Here is a 19,606-nt window from a genome sequence, read left to right on the forward strand (position 1 = left end):
GTTTCCCTTCAACAATGTGTAGGATCATGGCAATGAAGATAAAAAATAGAGCTGGGGCAATAATACAACCCTGTTTAACACTTGATCTCACTGTGAATTGTTCACTGAGAGCCATTGTTATCTTCAGTTGTTGCTGTCATATTATCATGGAGGAACTGAAAGATGTTCACAAATTTATCTGGGCAGCCGATTTTCAGTCGGGCACGCATGGGCTGGATCCAGGCTTGCAGGGGCTGCTCTGCAGTTTAATCTTTCTTTGCCTCACTGTGGGCAACAGTATTTTAAACTGGCCAAGCAAGAGTCACAGACCTGTGACTCCAGAACACCTGCCCTTTTGCTTGGATGAATTTGGGGCTGCTTGATCTGTAAATTGTTTTTTCAGCAAGGCTGGTTTTGTTTGGAATAATAGGTTTTGTTTGGTTTCCATGATCTGTTTGTACCTGGATATGATCATAGAGAAAGCTGACTGCATGGGATTTGGGTCTGGTGTGAGACTGGCCTTCTGTGAATCTAGGGTGGTATATCGGTGAGGGGTGGGGGTGTAATTGCATGGTATTTGCCTTGTAAGTATCCCAGGGGACAGCAGGCACTCAAATGGGCCATCCACAGAAACTTGTTGGTCACAGAGTGATGCACCAGGTAAAAATGCCTGCTTCTTCCTTCTACCCACCCAGTGCTCACCTGGTGGGAGAAGGTGCCTGTTGCTCTAGCATCACAGACCCACAACCTCTGGTTGCTAAGCAACTCTGACACCTCTGGACCTCTTGCTGCCAGTGTAATTTAATTCTCTTCCTCCTCCATTTCTAAATCAGAAAGGGGAGGGGAAGCATCTCTCCATCAAAATGAAGATACCATCTATGCTCACTAGACCAGCCTATTTCTGCAGTCAGGCTCAGCTGTGAGCGAATGCAACAAAGGCCTTCTGAGCATGTGCATGTTTGGGGTTCTAGGACAAAGGGTTGGGGTGGAGAGCATCAACCTCCGGCATCTCTAGGTAGGGCTGAGAATGTTTCCAGCACTGGCTGCAGCTCCAACACATCTCATTCTGGAAACGTGTTTTGTTTTGTTTTTTACTTTTGACAAAAAAAAGGTGAGAGTTGTGTAAAATTAGGCAGATGCTGCCCTCTGATGTCCTTCAAGGAGCCACTGCCTGAAGGGAGCATAGAAACAGAACCAAACTACTGGTCCACCCAGCTCAGCGCAACCGACTCTCTGGGGTTTCTGAGAGGGGGTTTCTCCAAACCCCACCTGGAGGTGCTGTTGGGGATTGAACCCAGGACCTTCTGCATACAAAGCAGGTGATCTGCTTCGGAACCAGACTCTTCCCTAAGGGATAGGGTTGGCCTAGGGATCTGTGCTGAGCAAGAAGGTTGCTGCAGCTGCCACGAGTTGCCAGTTGTTCCCTGTCTATCAGCGGGAGGAAGAGGTGGCAGGGATCTCCATAGCTCTGCTTCCTGGTTGTGGCTTGGTGTGGTTTCCAAGGCACCCTCTTGTGGTGGTTGTTATTAAGCACTGGGGGACTTCAGATAGAAAGCCAGTGTGCATTGGTTGCTCTCCTGAAGCAAGAGGAGCCTTAATAACAGCTGGGTAATGAGGTTATCAGAAACCGCAGCAGATGTGTCAGAGGAGCTCCCCCGCCCTGCTTGGTTTCCAGAGCAAATCACCCCCAGGGTGCTTCCCTCATTAGCCAGAAAGGGACTGGCAATCTATTTTGGAAGGGAAGCCCTGGGCAGAGAGACCCACTTAATTTGTCAGTTGCTGGATTTCTCTGCCGGAATCTGCTGTCTGATGCTGTAGCCTGGCCACAGAATCAAAGGCCCAGGCGTGAGGTGTCACAGGAAGATGCCTCTCTCTTTGTGCCCCAGAGCAGCTCTGAAGCTCCTCCAATCCCTGCCAGGTTCTCTCCTGGCCACTCAGACCCACTGGAAATCTGACTGGAAATGGGGCACATCATTCAGTGTGTTATAAAGAAACAATTGCTATCCTGGGCTCAGAACTTTAAAAAGTATTTAATAATATCTTAGAAGGGGTGAAAGCCCCAGACACTTGGAAACTAGCGGAAATAGTAGTGATTGAAAAATCACAAAAGGACCCTACAGAGGTGGGGTCATACAGACCAATTAGCCTATTAAATCAAGACTATAAGATATTTACAAAGATCCTGGCAAGGCGACTGGAAAAGGTACTACCTAAAATAATTAAGGAAGATCAATATGGATTTGTTAAGGGAAGATACATAGGGCATCCTATAAGAAATGTGTTAAACGAATTAACAAGCAGGGTAAAAGGAAAATTGGTGGTCTTAAAATTGGATGTGTATAAGGCCTTCTTATGGAATATTATGCGGGAGGTAGGATTAGGAGAGAACTTTGTGGAAGCAATCCAGGAATTGTATAGAGAAGGGAAGGCTGTGGTCAGAGTGAATGAGGGGGTTTCAGATCAATTCAATATACAAAGAGGAGTTAAACAAGGATGTTCACTCTCACCACTACTATTTGTATTGGGTAAGGAGTACTTGGCAGACAGAAGACGAAACTCAGTAAGGATAAAAGAATATAAGAAAGGAAAGGAAGAAATAAAGTTAAACATGTATGCAGATGATATCTTATTATTATTTACAAACCCCTTAGAGGGTGTAAGAGAACTTATTATAATCTTGAAGGACTTTAAAGAGGAGTCGGGATTGGGAGTAAATCTGGAGAACTCTTAAATTTTATTTTGGGATGTAAATAATGAGGAGAAGAAGGAAATTGCAAAAATGACAAAGATGGATATCAATAGGAAAAAAATTAAATACTTGGGGGTAATTATTAAAAATATTGCTAAGATTCCAGATGTAAATTACAAAGAAGCGTGGAGGAAGATCAAGAAGGACATAAAATCATGGGAAAATAATAATTTATCATTTCTAGGTAGGATTAGAGCAGTTAAAATCTTTCTGGTACCGAAATTATTATATTTATTTCAAGTAATTACACTACCCATTAGGAAAATATGGTTCAAAACATGGAATAAGGTATTTAAAAATTGGATTTTTGGAAGCAAAAGAGTTAGAACCCCAGACATAGTAAATTATTCATCTCAAGAAGAGATGGGATGGGGAATACCGAATTTAGAATTTTATTATGAAACATTCCAATTGAAAAATCTAATAGATATTGGATATAAGGATCGGATTAAATGGATAAGGCTGGAAAATGAAATAAATGAAGGAATAGGAAGAGAAGGGATATTTAATAGAGATATTAATACGGCTTTTAAGAAGACAATAGGACCAAGGAAAACTGCGTTAGGAATTTGGAAGAATTGGAAAACAAAATGGATGCCAACATACTCAAGGTGGACGCCATTAAAATATATGCAGGAGAGTCAAAGGGAACCGGGTTGGTGGAAGAAATTAGAAGATCAGGGATTTTATAAATTAAAAGATATGTTTGATGAAGAAGGGAATTTAATTACAAAAAAAGTTTTTTTAGAAAAAATAGGAAAACAATATTGGCTGAAAGTGCAAGGACTTTATGATTTAATAAAAACGGAAAGAATAGAGGAAACGATGAGGACAGAAATGAAAATAGATATGGTGCTGAATAAAAGACAAATAACGGAGAAAGGGATAGCAGGGATCTTATATAAACTGATGATAAGCGACAAAGAAAGAATGATAAGGATAATCCAGATTAAATGGGAGCAGGAAGGTACGATCCTTCCAAACACGGCTCAAGAACTGATGAAGAATATAAACAATATTAAAATAGAAAAGTATAAAGAATTAAGTAGAAAATTTTTATTAAAATGGTATAGAACTCCGGCACAAATGGCGTATATAGTGAAAGGGTTTAGTCTCAAATGCTGGCATTGTGGTCAGGAAAAAGGACTATATTCACACATGTGGAATATAGGAATATTGGCAAAAGGTTATAAAGGTAATTTCTGGACTATTTCAAATAAACATAGAAGTTAATAGGGATTTGTTATTTTCGGGAATACTGGGAAATAACAAAGTAAAGAGTAATAAGCAAGAGTTATGATTCTAGATTATGATTCTAGCTGGAATGGCAGTCATTGCTCTGGGATGGAAATAAAAGGCCAAATGGAATATGAAAAAATGGAATGATTATGTTTTTGAATACGTACAGTCAGAAATATTTGCACAGATAGTGGTAGAGGATAGATGGGAAAGTAAATGCCAAAGAATCACAAATAAATGGGCATTTTACAGCAACTGGATAGAAAGAGGGGAAGCCAACCCTAACATACAAGCTCGAATGAACAGACTGTGTACATGGATAAAAATATGAAGAAGGAAGGCCTGACCTGGGGGGGGGGGTGGAGTGGGGAGGGAGGGGAAAAAGAAAAAGTAAACTGGATGGTATTTTGAATGGATTTTGTTATGTAAGCCTTTTTTTCATAAACCATATATATTAATGTTATGTAGTTAGGTTTTGTAGTATGAATGAATTTTGTTCTGTATTCTTTGTTTTATAGAATATAATAATGTTATGTTACTAAGCAAATTTAATAAAACAGAAAGAAGAAGAAAAACATCATTCAGCGTGTTAGGGGTGTCCTGTTCAAACATTCCCTGTCCACAAGGATGTTTTCCTCACTTTATAGTCTGTTATTGTGGTCTTGGACCCTCTCCCCTTGACTTTTGCTCATGGGAGGAGGGAGAAAGAACATGACTTGCTGAGGTTGGCTGGGACGGGAGCGGGGAGACAGCCTCCAAGACTGTGAGCCTCAGTGCCTGTGGCCAAGGGTGGCTTGGCTGTTCTTTGGTGGCTCTTTGCCATTCCCCCAAGGAGTCTGCACTCCGCTTGGTGTGACGCTGCTTTGGCTTTCTGGGCATCAAAAACACATGCACATGGATATCCACCTTGTGATCTCACACAGCTGAAGTTTCCGGCTTGTTTCTCTACAGTCACGAGGGCTGGGAAATTGGTGAATTTCTAAATGTTCTTTGTGAAATGCAAACGCTGAGTTTCTCAAGGTGCTAAATTCTGGTCCATGCCCCAGACAAAGCACAGTGGGTGATGACAATAATGGTATTTGTACATTGGACTCTTCCCTGTTCCCAAAGATTCAAGCATGCACGGCTGTGCCTAGGTGGACACTCGCTCCCTGCTCTGCACACGTTGCAAGAGCTGCTTGTTCTCTCTGCCGAAGAACCTGCTGGGCTCCCTTCCAATAGTCTCCATTACAAGGAGAGCGTAATGAGGGACCTCTCTGCCTTCCCTCTGTCCTGCCATGTGCCAAGTTCTAGTGTCTGCATAATGGATGAACTGTCGTAACTCTACTCCAGCTTCCGCCATCACCACTTCAGCCAAGAGTTTGTTGGCACACCAAGGTGAGGTGTTGGGAGAGATCCACCCTTCAATTTCTTCCCTTCCAGACTCAGCAGAAACAGAGGGCAACTATTTATCGTAGGACCCCTCCTAGCCATCACTGCCTTGCTCTGAGTTCCTGGTCTCCTATGCACAGTGGTCTTTGTGGGGCAGGGTTCTAGGGGGCAAGTGCTGATGTTTGCAAAGCCACCTCAGGCTGCAGCCAAGCCCAGCTTTCAGGGTTACAAATGAGGGAGCCTTCCCTTGCTTGGCCTTGTCAATCTGTCTCTCCTCCTTGCTGCTGCTTCAGCTAAAGTGAGATGACAGATCTTTATGATTCATTCCCCTGACCTGCCACTGCTTCTGGTTTTAGTGCTGATCCCTCCTGAAATGTGTCTCTTTAGAAGACGTCACCTACTCTGTGTATATTCATTGCAATAAACTGTTAAATTTCTACTGCTGTAGAGTTCAGATCTAATGTGCAAGCAGCCAGTGTAGCAGATGGCCAGCATCAAGTTGGCAAAGGTGTGTGTGATGGGGAGAGACCTAAGAAGTGCTTCAAGATGACTGCTCTTGAGGGGCCTGTGGCGTCCCTGCAAGGAATGTGTCCCACCACATTTGACTGGAAAGGATCATCGACCCATCAGTGGTCCAGACCATATGGGGAGCAGCTGCTGTTTGGGCCTCCCAGGAGCTGGGGCTCAATTTCCCATCAAAATGATTTCCCTGGGTTTGTCACAGCATGAGAACAAGATGCTACAAGGCAGGAGGGATGTCAGACATCCAGAATACAAAGCTGTCTTGTGTGGAGGCCCCTGCCAGGCCAGAGCAGCCCACAGCTACATCCTCCGTGCTTCTGCCCCAGGCACCTGCCATGCTTGGACCCAGCTTCCATGTTTCTGGCAGTAAATGGAGAAAAGTGGTCCAGGATGAGGAGGAAGGAAGAAGCACTGATGTCTGAGCTGAGTTCTGGGTCACCCCAGAGGAATCCTGTGTTTCGCTTTGCACAGCCATGGAACAGCTACCTGAAGAAGCAATGGCTCAGCTTTCTTTTCTGAAACAATCTCCAGGCCGTGCCCATTACTTTCAATGGGTCTACTCAGAGTAGGACTAACACTATACATTTAGCATTAAGAGCCTGACAATCGGAATCCCCTGTTCCTTCCACTCCTGACTCCATGAAACTTTCATATTTTCAGCAGCACAATCTGGAATGTGCGTGTGTGTGTGTGTGTTGCGAACCGTTCCTCTTGTTCAACAAATGGGAGTCGTCCTAACCTACTCCAAAATCACCCGGTAAATCCAGACCGCCCAGCCCCTGCTCACAAACGCCGAGTCCATATTACAGAGGGGTGTGTGTGTGTGTGTGTGACACTTCTGGGGCTCAAGAACGTCGCAAGCGCTTACGGGATCAGGCCAAAGAGGGGTCACCTGGTCCAGCATCCTGTTCTCATAGGGGCCAACCAGATGCTCGCAAGGGAATCCCTCCTGTGGTTTCCAGCAAATGGTGTTTGGAAGTTTTGCTGCCTCAAACTGTGGATGTAGGGCAGAGACAACTGTGGCTAGAAGCCCTCGATAACCCTCTTCCCCCTCCATGAATTTATCCATCCAGATTGGTGGCTATTGCTGCCTCCTGTGGGAGGGAGTTGGTTCCAGAGTTTAACTCGGAGCTGCCTGTGATGTGGGGGGCACGACTGTTCCGCGGGGGGCGTGGCGTGGATCTGTACCGTTCGCCGCTTTGATCTGGCGCCTTTTGCGGAGAGCACAAGACGGGCACGTCGCCTTGCGGGAGCCGAGGAGAGGCACCTGGTTCAGTCCCGCGGGGCGCGCTTCTCTTGCGAGCCCCCCCCAGCCCCCTCCCGCTGCCCACGCCGCGCTTCTCCGCCCCTTCTCCTCGCTGTCAGCAGCCGTCTGTGTCTGATTCGAGAGGAGAACGGAGGCGAGGCGAGGCGGCTGCAGCCAGCGACCCCCCTCCGCCGCCCGCCCCGGGGCTACCAGAAGCCCCCCTCGGCTTCGGCTGGGGACAGAGAGCGCGCCTGCTCTTCCCTGCGCGCCGCTGCCCCATTGGAAGGGCGGCGAAGGAGCTGCTGCAAGCCGCCGGGGTGCGCGCCATGAGCCCCAGCCTTGGGGTTCAGGGGCCAGTGGTGGAACCAGGGAGCGGCACCCGCCCCAGGGCCTGGCCGCGAACCCCCCGCGGATGCCAGGCAGGAGCGCTTGCCTCGCCCGGCGACTAAGGTGAGCGGATGCGAGGCGGCGGACCCACAGGTGGTGCGGCGCTTTCCCCGGGTTGCTGGGCGCGGGGAGCCCTCGGGGCGCGGGAAGAGGCAGCGCTCCTGGCCGCAGGTCCGAGCCCCGGCTGCTGCCCGCCTCTCGCGGCCGGAGGGAGCTGCGCTGCCGCCGCCGCCCGCCAGGCTCCTCTCTGGCCGGCCTGCCAGCTGGGCTCATCCTCCTCGCCAGCGCAGGCGGCGGGCTCTGCTTCCGACGGGGACCCGCAAAGGAGCGCCCTTCTCAGCCTCCCCAGCCAAGGGCTCTTCCCGGCGCCGTGGTCGGGCCCTTTGCTCCGCTGCGAGCCACGCTGCCGCTCGCCTTCGCCTTTCACAACAGCCCCGCAGGGTAGCCCAGGCTGCGAGGTCAACCCAGCGAGAACTCTCCGAGGCTTCTCTCGGGCCCCCGACCAGCCTTGAGTCCGTTGCCAGGCCACGGAGGGCCAGAAGCCAAGCCTGACAAGCGCAGAATATAGAGGCTGGGGCGGGGGGGGGGCGCCACGGCGTTTGGCCCCCTGCCTCCGCCCCGGGATCAGGAGCAGCCTGGCCGAAGGCAGGCGGACCATCCCCCTTTTAGCTTTTAATCAATGAAGGCTCAGCGGAGGCTTTGCAAAGAATCCCCGCCGCCCGCAAAGCCCCTTCCCAGAGCAGCCGGCCTCCTAATTCAATTCCCTCGCCTTGTTTAGCCGTAATGTGAGCTGCGGAATGTTCTGCCCAAAGAAAGGGGGACGCGGTTGCTTTTTCCATTAAATATGACCCAGGGAGGTATTTGTGGTGTGTCAAAAAGAAGGCTAAGGAGACAGAGAGGGAGTGGAGGGAACTAGAGACAGGACGCCCACAAAGAGCTGGAGCTGTCAATGGGGTGCTGCCTCATTGTGTGCATGAGAGGAGGAGGCAGCTGGAGGGGACAGGAGCCCGTCCCCAGTTTGGGGGGGGGCCTTTCCAGGGAGCCCAAGGGCCTGATTGGGGCTCTGCTCTGAGGCTTCCCAGTGGGGAAAGGAGCAGACTTGAGCGCTTGGACACAGAAAAGTTTGCTGCTCCAGGAAGCAGCCTGGCTCCATCTCCCTGCTTCTGGTTTTCTTTCTCACTGCTTTGCTCAGCTGTATGACAAATGGAACAAATAAGCTAAATACTTTTTAATGGGACCCGAGGGCACCATTAAGAAGAGTGTGTGTTACAGTGACAGAGAAGGAATTTGAGAAGCAAACTGCTAGCAATATAAAACCAAATAATTAAAAGAAACATTAAATACATAAGAAGCAACAGTACTGTAAAATGGCAGCGGAGGAGGAGCTGCAGGGGAAGCAAATTCCGTACATCCATCTTTGATTCAAGAGGGGGGGGGCCTCCACAAATGCAGCACCCGGGTCCCAGATGGTGGCCACAGGAATAATGCCAGGAACCATCACTGCTTGCCCAAGGGGCTTTTGCTGCTTGCAAGGTCCTCCAGAACCCAAATCATAGTGCGAGAGGCAAGACCCTTCCCGTCCCAGAACTCCAAGGGGGGGGGGGGCAATGAAAGCAACAGCTTCCAATCTCAGCCAAGAATGTGAGAGTCCCTGGCTAGGAGTTGAAGGGGTGATCAAAGGGTGACTTTCTAGAACGTGAGCCCACTTTTGTTTCCTTCCAGCAAAGATCCAGGGAGGGAGGGCCCACAGAGGCTCGCTCCAGATCTGGTAACTGCTGAGCCACATCCTCTTCCTCCACTTAAGCCTAGCCTATCAAGCTAGCTGACATTCACCCTGCCTTGGAAAATGTGGACCCACCTTGGGATTCCTTCCAGGAAGTCAGCAAAATGTAAGCACAAGGCTGCACTTAAGAAGCAGGAAGGACATCTGTACTTAGTGGGGGGGGGGTTCGCTTTGTTTTTGCGACAGAAAATTTTGCTTAGGTGCATTCCCTTGCTTTCTCCCTGCCTGCTCCTCCCCCACCAGATACTTGGTGCAGATAAAAGGCAGAAGAGCCTGTGGGGCTGAGAAGCCTCCCCAACTGCCCCCCCTCAAATTCCAGCCCCTCTTCCCGCTGGCCAGGAAGCCCCTAAGGGCCTTTTCTTGCCTGGACACCAAGAGAAATGTTAATATGAATTAAAAGGCAGAAAAGCACATTTTGTTGGAAGCAAAGTGTTGTTGACCCCGGAGGACCAATTCTCTTGAACATATTACATGCTTGGAGAGCTCAAAACCAAGAGTAGAACAGATGAGCAGGCTGTGGGTGAGGATAAGGAGGAAGAAATGAGGTTGGGGGGGGACTTTCCCTATTACCAGAGAAGCAAATAGACACCTCCTTTGTTCAAGAATAATGCTTTGCCTTTGGGGATCCTTTGATTTGAGTCCTTCTGAGGCGGCCCCTGGGATCATCTTCGCTGTCTGGCAAAGTATGCAAGGCAGTCACTGAGGATGTGTCCACAAAACAAATTGAATCTGCCTTTGAACCTGTTCTGACTGCCATGGCTCCTAACCAAAGAAGTGGCTGTTCTGTAAAAGGGCAGCAAAGGATGGTACTCTGATGGGAGGACTGTGCTAATGACACCCCTTCCTGCAATTCCTCTTTAAAGCATCTCCAGAGCATTAGTTTCATGGGACAGCAGCCAACCTCAATTCAAATGCAGATCCAGGATCCTTTCATTGGCCATAATGACCTGGGCATGTATGTTTGTTGTCCCATTGTTGTTGTTTAGTTGTATCTGACTCTTCATGACCCCATGGACCAGAGCACGCCAGGCACTCCTCTCATCTACTGCCTCCTGCAGATTGGTCAAACTCATGCTGGTAGCTTCGAGAACACTATCCAACCATCTCATCCTCTGTTGTCCCCTTCTCCTTGTGCCCTCCATCTTTCCCAACATCAGGGTCTTTTCCAGGGAATCTTCTCTTCTCATGAGGTGGCCAAAGTATTGGAGTCTCAGCTTCATAATCTGTCCTTCCAGTGAGCACTCAGGGCTGATTTCCTTAAGAATGGATAGGTTTGATCTTCTTGCTGTCCATGGGACTCTCAAGAGTCTCCTCCAGCACCATAATTCAAAAGCATCAATTCTTTGGCAATCAGCCTTCTTTATGGTCCAGCTCTCACTTCCATACATCACTACTGGGAAAACCATAGCTTTAACTATATGGACCTTTGTTGGCAAGGTGATGTCTCTGCTTTTTAAGATGCTTTCTAGGTTTGTTATTGCTTTTCTCCCAAGAAGCAGGCATCTTTTAATTTCGTGACTGCTTTCACCATCTGCAGTGATCATGGAGCCCAAGAAAGTAAAATCTCTCACTGCCTCCATTTCTTCCCCTTCTATTTGCCAGGAGGTGATGGGACCAGAAATGCAGTGTTTGTGGCAACTACCCTGGTTGGAGCTCAGAAAATTAGTCATAAGATTTATTTTAAAGACTAATATTCATGGCTCTAGCAGCCAAATCATCTGCAGAGGAATTCTCCAGCTGCCAGTCTGTATTTGCAACACTTTTTACCATTCCTAGGAAAACACAGTTGTGTGGGGTGGTAGAGGGAGATTTGGCAGCTTAAATGCAGGCAATGAAGGAAAGAGAAAGATATTGTGAGTCGTTAACAACCCCCCACACTGTCTGACAACAACTAAGGCCCAAGTACACAACACCAAGCTCTTCCCCACCATCCTTCAGCCACATCAGGGGGTAGAGGCAGGAAGCCAGTCACCTTGGGGCAAGTGCATAACATCTAGTTGCTCCTGGCCCTTGACACACACACCCCGTCTTGTTCCTGGGCTCTTCTTGACCCCCCCCCAGAAGTCTCTCCCATCTCTGATGCTCTTGCTGGGAGATCTCCAGTTAAACTTTTTATTGCATTAGCCATAGGCCATGGCATCATTCAGAAGGAGAACGAAACACACACACACACACACACACACACACACACACCAATAACCATAAAAATCTTTGGGCACTGATATACAATAAAACCATGGTCATGGCTACTAAAATTATTTGTTGCATCAAATGGAATAGAATAGCAGAAGATTCTCAGCTAAGATGTGCCAAATTAAATATCCGAATCCCCTTTGCAGTTGATCGCTATTGTGTCTAGTTCCTTCCTCCTGATCTTCTTAGCTGCCAGCACATAAAGTGCTGCTTTATAAGTAACGAAGTCGTTGGTGTCACTCAGCAGCCATTTCACCCTTTCCAACCTATTCAAATGTCTTCCATTTGTAAACAGGTTTTATAAATCGGTCTCTTGGGTCTATGTATAACGGGCACTGCAATAAATAATGGCACAGGTCCTCGACGCAGGGTTGTCCACATGGATAGAATCTCTCTTCATAATGTACTTTGCCGTACCACCCATCCAACACCACCAAGGGCATCGATTGGAATCGTAGTTCTGTAAAAGCGATTCTTAGTACAGCAAGTGGGAACTTTGTCAGGTATCTGGCTCAGGCATGCTCGGTTTTGATAAGTGGAAACCATGGTGAGCTCTTGGTAGAAGCAATCATGGTTAGATTGCTTTCTGCATTGGACCTAAAGAGACAGTCTCTTAAGTGCCTCTTATCCATCTTCGTGGTCACCTGAAGATTTGTAATTGATATTGGGACAAGAGGCATTGGATGCCAACCTTCCAGCATTTGGTCTGTTCCCGTTCTGTGTAAGACATAGCAGGGAATCTCTCCTCCGAAAGAGACTGAAATCTTTTCACATAATTTAGGCAAATTTAGGCAATTCTAGCCTGCATTGTTGTCACGTCAGCTTCAGCACGAAGAAGAGCAGCAGCTGGGGTCCTGTTGGGGAGTGAGAACACTTTCTTGAGGAATTCGTTATGCACTATTTCTATGGCTTTGTTAGGCTTTAGGTCCATGCCCCATATCGCCACTCCATGGAGCATCTGGGAAACCACTTTGGAGGAGATTGGATTTGATATCCCGCTTTATCACTCCCCTTCAGGAGTCTCAAAGCGGCTCACATTCTCCTTTCCCTTCCTCCCCCACAACAAACACTCTGTGAGGTGAGTGAGGCTGAGAGACTTCAGAGAAGTGTGACTGGCCCAAGGTCACCCAGCAGCTGCAGGTGGAGGAGCGGAGACTCGAACCCGGTTCCCCAGATTACGAGTCCACTGCTCTTACCCACCACACCACCCTGGCTCTCAAAGATTTTGGCAAAAATCTTGGCAAAGATTTTCAGCACAGGTTCTAGTAACTGGCCACAAGCTTTCTGCGCTTTGAGTTTCGTAGCCTCAATGTGCCCCTTCCACGATAGCGTCTCAGTGAAGAGAACTCCCAGATATCTGAAGGAGTGTGTTTGCTCCAGATCCTGCTGATCCATTTTCCATTTGAATCTGGGACTACGCTTCCCAAAGACCATAATTTTGGTCTTGGGGTAATTCATGGCGAGGTCTTCCTGCTTGCAATAATGCTAAGCAGATTGTTAAGACCTAATCGGGAGTGATAGGAGCACCACATCGTTGGCATACAGCAGACAAGATATTTTCCTATTGCTAATTGATGGGGTAGGGGATTGCGCCAGTGCTACGTGTGGCGCCATATCATTTATGTAAAAGTTGAAGAGTGTGGAAGCCAATATGCAGTGCTGGGAGATCAGTTCCTGTCCTTTGATTTTACATTAGAGGACCACTGAGGAAGAGACTTTTCTAGGGTAACTCAGTGAGATTCTTTGGGAAGGGGTCCTCCCTTCTGCCACCGGGACTGCACTTGAGTCAAAACTACCTGAGTCCCCTCTGCTTCCCACCCTCAAGACCTCAGTGTACACTAAGTTATTATATAAGAAAGGGAGGAGGAAATTAAATGGCTGCAAAACAAATTCCTGCTTCTCTTCCACTCCCTGAAAAGGGAAGAAAAATTGAGTCCAATTTATTTTTAGCTGCCTAAAGAGGGGGCTTTGCATTATTATTCCTCAAGGGTGAGCTGCTGCTGCTGCTCTTGCTGCTACTAATCCATAATCTACAAAGAATGGATTCTGCAATCACCAGTTTTTTAAATGTGAAATCTGCCAAGGATATTTTGTGATCTGCAGGAAAAGGAAAATCCTCTTTGCTACATGTAAACGTGCAAGTGCTTGGTTCTGTTCTGGAGAGGGGGCAAGATGGGGGGGGGGCTCTTCAACACGCAGGTGGGCATGCCCCACCCAGCTGCAAGCCATCCCAATTATGGTGTGTCTCTCTCTCTCACACACCTGCAAAGTCTTTGCTTCTTCCAGAAGAGCAAAGCCAGCATCGTACAGCGGCTGTGTGTGTAAGCTAGGTTGCTTGTACAGGGCACAAGCAAAGGAAAGGAGGGTCTCTGGCCCAAGGCACCTCCCATCTTCTCTGCTCTGCCTGTGGGGAGAGTGGCTGTCATCCCAAGGCCATGGCACACCCATATGCAAAGGGACTTGCAGAACAGGGCAAGGGCAGCTCCCCTCTCGAGAGCCCGGGGGTGGGGTGGCTTCTTCCTCAAAGGAAGTGAAACTGGTAGGCTAAAGAAGGCTCTTCTCTTCTCCCCTGGGCCTCATGCGCACTTTAGTTTTAATGATTCATATTACTCAGCTTGGTCTCATCCCCACCAACTCACCTGCCTTTCCTTGCTCTTCCATGGCCTGTTTGCTGCTATGTGTCTCAGTAGCCAAGGGGGGCAGAGGGGCAACTGCCCCCTAGATCAAGTAAAACAAAAGAAATATTTCACTGCCCAATCCCATTGGTTCTGCCACCAACCAGAAAAGTCCTGCCCCACCTAAGTAAGTCCTGCCTCCCATAACAAAAATCCTGGCTATGCCAATGGCCTTGGTGCAGCTGCCGGGGGGGGGGGCAGGGGCTCCCATGGCAGAGGCCTGCCAGAGCAGCTGCACCTATGTCTGTAACTCCCTCCTCTCCCTCTCTCTTGCAGGTGCGTGGGAAGATGGTAGGATGCCCGTAGGACCATGCACTGCACCATGACATGCTGCTGCTGTTTTCTGGTCTTGGTTTTTCACTGTGTCCTCCTGAGTACAGCCTCAGTGGCGGCTTGCCCAGCACGCTGTGACTGTATCCCCCAGATCAAGTCCGTCAGCTGCCACCGCAAGCGCCTCACCGCAATCCCTGAGGGGATTCCCACAGAGACCAAGATCTTGGAGCTTAACAAGAACCGCATCCGCTGCCTGAACTCGGGGGACCTGTCCCCATTTCCACTATTGGAGGAGCTGGACTTCAGTGAGAACATCATCGCCAGTGTAGAGCCGGGTGCCTTCAGCAACCTCCTGAACCTGCAGGTCTTGCGCCTTCGTGGCAACCAGCTCAAACTGCTCCCCACGGGCGTCTTCACCAAGCTCTCCAACCTCACCATCCTGGACATCAGCGAGAACAAGATTGTCATCCTCCTGGACTACACATTTCAAGACCTGAGGAGCCTCAGGATCCTGGACCTTGGGGACAATGACCTGGTTTATGTCTCTCGGAAGGCCTTCTCCGGCCTCCTGGGCCTGCAGCAGCTGACAATAGAAAAATGCAACCTGACAGACATCTCCGCAGAGTCGCTCTCTCGCCTCCAGAACCTGCAGGCCCTCCGGCTCAGGCACCTGAGCATTGCCACAGTGGAAGACCAAAACTTCAGAAAGCTTTGCAACCTCTGGCAGCTAGAAATTGACAACTGGCCGTTCCTGGAGGACATATCACCAAATGGCTTCCAAGGACTCAACCTCACCTCACTCTCAATCACGTACACAAACATCACTGCTGTTCCAACAGCTGCCTTGAGGAACCTGGGGCATCTCATGTACCTGAACCTCTCCTACAACCCCATCAGCACAGTCCCCAAGGGCGCCTTCCGGGACCTCATCCGGCTCAGAGAGCTCCACATGGTGGGTGCCTTGTTGGCCTTGGTAGAGCCCCAGGCGCTGTATGGCTTGAGGCAAATCCGCCTTCTCAATCTCTCCAACAATTTCTTGTCCACTTTGGAAGAAAGCAGCTTCCACTCTGTCAACACTCTGGAGACACTCAGGGTGGACCGGAACCCCTTAGTCTGCGACTGCCGCCTCCTCTGGATCCTCCAGCGCCGGAAGACGCTCAACTTCAACGGCCAACCGCCAATGTGTTCCTCACCACCCGAGATCCAGGGTGACGCCCTGCGCGACTTCCCAGACTCTGTGCTCTTTGAGTACTTCACCTGCCAAAAGCCAAAAATCAGAGACCGGAAGCTCCAGCACATCACTGCTTATGAAGGGCAGGCTGTGTCCTTCCTGTGCCGGGCGGATGGAGAGCCCACCCCCTCCATCGTCTGGGTTTCTCCTCAGCATCGGATGATCACTACCAGGAGCACTGGGCGAGTTGCCGTCTTGCCCAGTGGGACGCTGGAGATCCGCTACACACAGGTCCAAGACAGTGGGACCTACATCTGCATCGCCAGCAATGCCGGTGGCAACGACACATACTTTGCCACGCTGACCATCAAGGGGCACTTGGCCAACGGAGCCCTTTATGCAAACCGGACCCTGCACCTCAGTGACTTCAACGACACTTTGCACAACAGCACACAGGTCTTCTTGAAGTTCACACTTGACCTCAAGACTATCCTGGTGTCCACTGCCATGGGGTGCATCACCTTCCTGGGTGTGGTGCTCTTCTGCTTCCTCCTCCTCTTTGTCTGGAGTCGAGGCCGTGGGCAGCACAAGAACCACTTCTCTGTGGAGTACTCTTTCCGCAAGGTGGACGGCCCAACCACAGCGGCTGGGCAAGGGGGCGCCAGGAAGTTCAACATGAAGATGATCTGAACTGCTGGCAGGCTGGGAGGGGGGCCCTGCTGGGAACACCCGCAAGGAGAACCAAGTGGGCTGTGGGTGCTGCTGCCCCTCCTCTGCCATCAGTTCAGTTCAACTTCAAGGGCTTAGACCAGGCAAGCAGTGACCGTGCTGAGGGACCTCTGTCGCACCACACTTGCCAAGGGTGCCATGAACCTAGTGGCAGCATTGCCCATCATGGCTGGCCCAGTGCCAGCACCCAGCAAGGTGGGGAAGACCCTGGCACCCTGGCAGAGCCTGCTGCTGCCACCAGAGCCTCCTGATGCGGCTCGGCCGGGTGGTAGCAGCACCGGACAGAGTTCCAGCTCGCCTGGAAAGCACCAAGTGGCCACCTAGCACCGCCCTGGTCCTGATGCTCGCACGTGGATGAGAGCGGCATCATTAGCAGGGTGGGTTTGGTTAGCACCATCCACATGCCGAGTGAGCTGGGAGCTCCTCCACTCAGTACCACAGCCTGCACTGTTCACTGGCAGGCACTGCACTGCATGCGACTTCCCCCAGGCTGAAGGGCAGCCCTGGCCAGGGGCTTCTGCCTCTCTCTTTTTCTCCCTGTCTCTGGGCTTCTATCCCCCACCCAATGGATGGACAACGTGCTCCACGCAAACAACACAGGGGGCTGTTCAGGTCTTTTTGCTGTAGCTGACTTTTGTCCTTTGTTTCATCAACTATGCATCTTTCAAGTAACGGGAGCATTACGCTTGGGCTTTAAAGAACCTCGCCTCTCTCTCATTTTTCTAAGTGACATATTTGGAAATCTCTGTTGAGCTGAGTGCTTGTTTTTAAACCATTTATATGCATGCCTAACAGGCATCTTCCTGTGCGGCTGAGGACTCCCTGTGCAGGGAGGGAAGAGGGAGACCAACCTACCTTTGCCCGCCAGACCAGAGCCAGCAAGGTGGAGGCTATGCTGGGGGAGATGCAGTGCCTTGTAAGAACCCTGTCTAACATTTTTAATAATGAGGAGTATGTTGGCAGACAACTGCCCTCTGTGCCGAGACCCTCCTCAACAAAGCAATAACCTGCTTCTTCCACTTGGCTGGCTAGGATAGGGCCCAGTACACGGACCCAAGAAGGCTGAGCTCCTGCACTGTGCACTGTCCTGCACTCTCCCCAAGGGAGAGCCAAGCTTTGAGTGTGTAGATGAGAGAGAGAGAGAGAGAGAGAGAGAGAGAGAGAGAGAGAGAGAGAGATGTAAAGTGAAATGTAGGCTGCCCTCTTCTTTTCATTGAATAAGGCTAGAAGCCACTTGAAGGAGTGTTAGCTGGTTTAGTGGGGGAAGGAACACTTTGGACAGAAAGAATCCATTGCCACCTTTGAGCCCCACCAAGGGCCCCACTACAAGTCCTGGTTGCTTGAGGTGGACTCTGAGGAAGGCCAAGGGTGGCTGGATCAAGGCCAAGGCAGAGCAAGGGGTTGAGCTTCCCCAGTTAGGGATGTGTACAAAGTGCTTTCTGCCATCCCTAGAACCTTCCTGTGAAGTGGGCAAGGTTGCAAGAAGGTGGCTGGCCCAGGGCCCTGATGGATGTGTTCTGGGGCTGATTCTCCCAAATGGGCACAGCCCCATGGCAGGTTCCAGTTGGGTCACCTTCCCCTCCTTGGCTGACAGATCCCAGCTGCAAAAGAAGCCTGAGCAAATCCCAAGAACAGGGTCCCTTTTGCGCCTTCCCTGCCTGCCGCACAGGAGAGGAGAATCTTCCGAGGCTCTGCCTGCCAAGGGAAGTGGTGTGTGTGTGTGTGTGGTTGCACATCCATCCACGCATGAGCTAGAAGATTATGCTTGTTGATGATAATGTATTATTTCTGCTAAACGAGGTTTTGGCTGACATATTTACTGGCATCTGTTTTGGTTTCCAATGAAAACACCAACTGGCAGGGAAGACTGGGATCGTCCTGACAACAGGAAATTAGTATTTTAGAGAGCAAGGCAGGTCAGCGATGGAGAAGTGCGCATTTGCTTGCTAGGATGGTGCTGATTGGACCTTCCAGGGCAAGAGATGTGGAGGCGTCTGTCAGCCAGAACTCCTCAGATATGCTGCTGGATCAATGCTAATAAAATAGAGGGAAGGCTGCTACTCAGTTCCGCTCCGTCTGTTCCTCCTCCCACCACCTGGTCTGCTCTAAAGGGCAGCACAAGGCGTGAAAGTTGGGGTCGGGACAGTGTGCCACTGAGGGGCATGCTGAAAAGACAGAAGCTTGGCTAGAGAAAGATTTTGCAGGGGAAATTCAGCCTGCTCCCCGTGACCTCTTGGCAATAGAGACCTCTCCAGGCTCTCAGGTGTGTTTGCCTGGCCCTCGAACATTTGGCCCTCTTCCTCTCACCCACCTGTAAAATGGCAACAGCAGCTGATTCATGTAGCTATTTTGAGGGCCAACACAAGTGTGTCTAGGAGTGCTGAATACATAGCTAAATCCTGGCTTGTGGACTGCCAAGCGGAGAGTCCAAAAGTGGCTTCCTTTGCAGTGCTGGCCCGAGGGCACTGAGCAGCCATGGACTGTATGTGTCTGGAGGCACCTTAAAGATCAAGATTTAGTGCGGCATGAGTTTCCATAGACCAATTAATTTATGACATTTATTTATTGCCTGGCCAGGGAGGTCCAAGCTGCGTACATGTTTCTCCCCACACTGATTTTATCCTCACCAACACTGCGAAAGTAGGCTAGGCTCAGAGGTAGAGTTTGGCCAAGCGGGCTGAAACTGTATCTGCCCAGTCTGTGGCTCTTTAAACACCACACAACGTTGGCTCTTGGCGTCTAGAGACCACTTGCATCAGACCACAAAGATTTGAGCTGCAATAATGTGTTTGACAAAGGGGGGGGGGAGCAGCCAGCTTTGGGCAGAGTAGCCTTTGGCTCTCTGGATCTCTGACTTGGAGGCCATGAAGAAATCTATTGTCGGTACCCACTCCACCCCCCTCTGCATCTTCTGGACTCCTCTCCACCGCACCCTGCTCACTTCAAAAACGACTTCTCCAATAGTCCCAATCACTTGGCCCTTCCTTCCATTTTAGTGGAATAACACTGGACAGAGGTGTAAGATTTTACACAGGGAAGGGGCAAGGGGGAAATCACAACCATGAAACTATTTCATCCTTCCCCCCCCCCACCCAAGAAGTAGGAAAGGAGCCCAGCACTGATTTTGAGGGTGGGTGAAATTTGCTGGAGTTTGGGGTGGTGGATGCTCAAAAAGCCAAGAGTGGGAAAGTCATTCACTGTCCCCATGGAATACCTTGTTTATACAGAATGTGCACATTTTTAAACATGTATGACTGCATGTACAATACAGCAATGTATCACATAATCA

The 19,606-nt window shown here is 49.7% G+C and overlaps 1 protein-coding gene across 6 annotated transcripts in view; it reads left to right on the plus strand.

Annotated features, from left to right (window-relative positions):
- LINGO3 (leucine rich repeat and Ig domain containing 3) overlaps positions 1-19,606 on the plus strand; it is a 42,765-nt gene extending 23,159 nt beyond the window's left edge. For 5 of the 6 annotated variants that reach the window (XM_081177539.1, XM_081177537.1, XM_081177538.1 and 2 more), the window contains exon 2: positions 14,421-19,606. In XM_081177539.1, the coding sequence (XP_081033665.1) occupies positions 14,455-16,278 (1,824 nt within the window). In that variant the 5' untranslated portion in view covers positions 14,421-14,454 and the 3' untranslated portion in view covers positions 16,279-19,606. Of the gene's footprint in view, positions 1-7,186; positions 7,557-14,420 lie in introns of those variants that run through there. The other variant, XM_081177534.1, reaches the window with a different exon arrangement.

This window comes from Podarcis bocagei, assembly GCF_964188305.1.
Source record: "Podarcis bocagei genome assembly, chromosome: 18".
NCBI classification, from domain to species: Eukaryota; Metazoa; Chordata; class Lepidosauria; order Squamata; family Lacertidae; genus Podarcis; species Podarcis bocagei.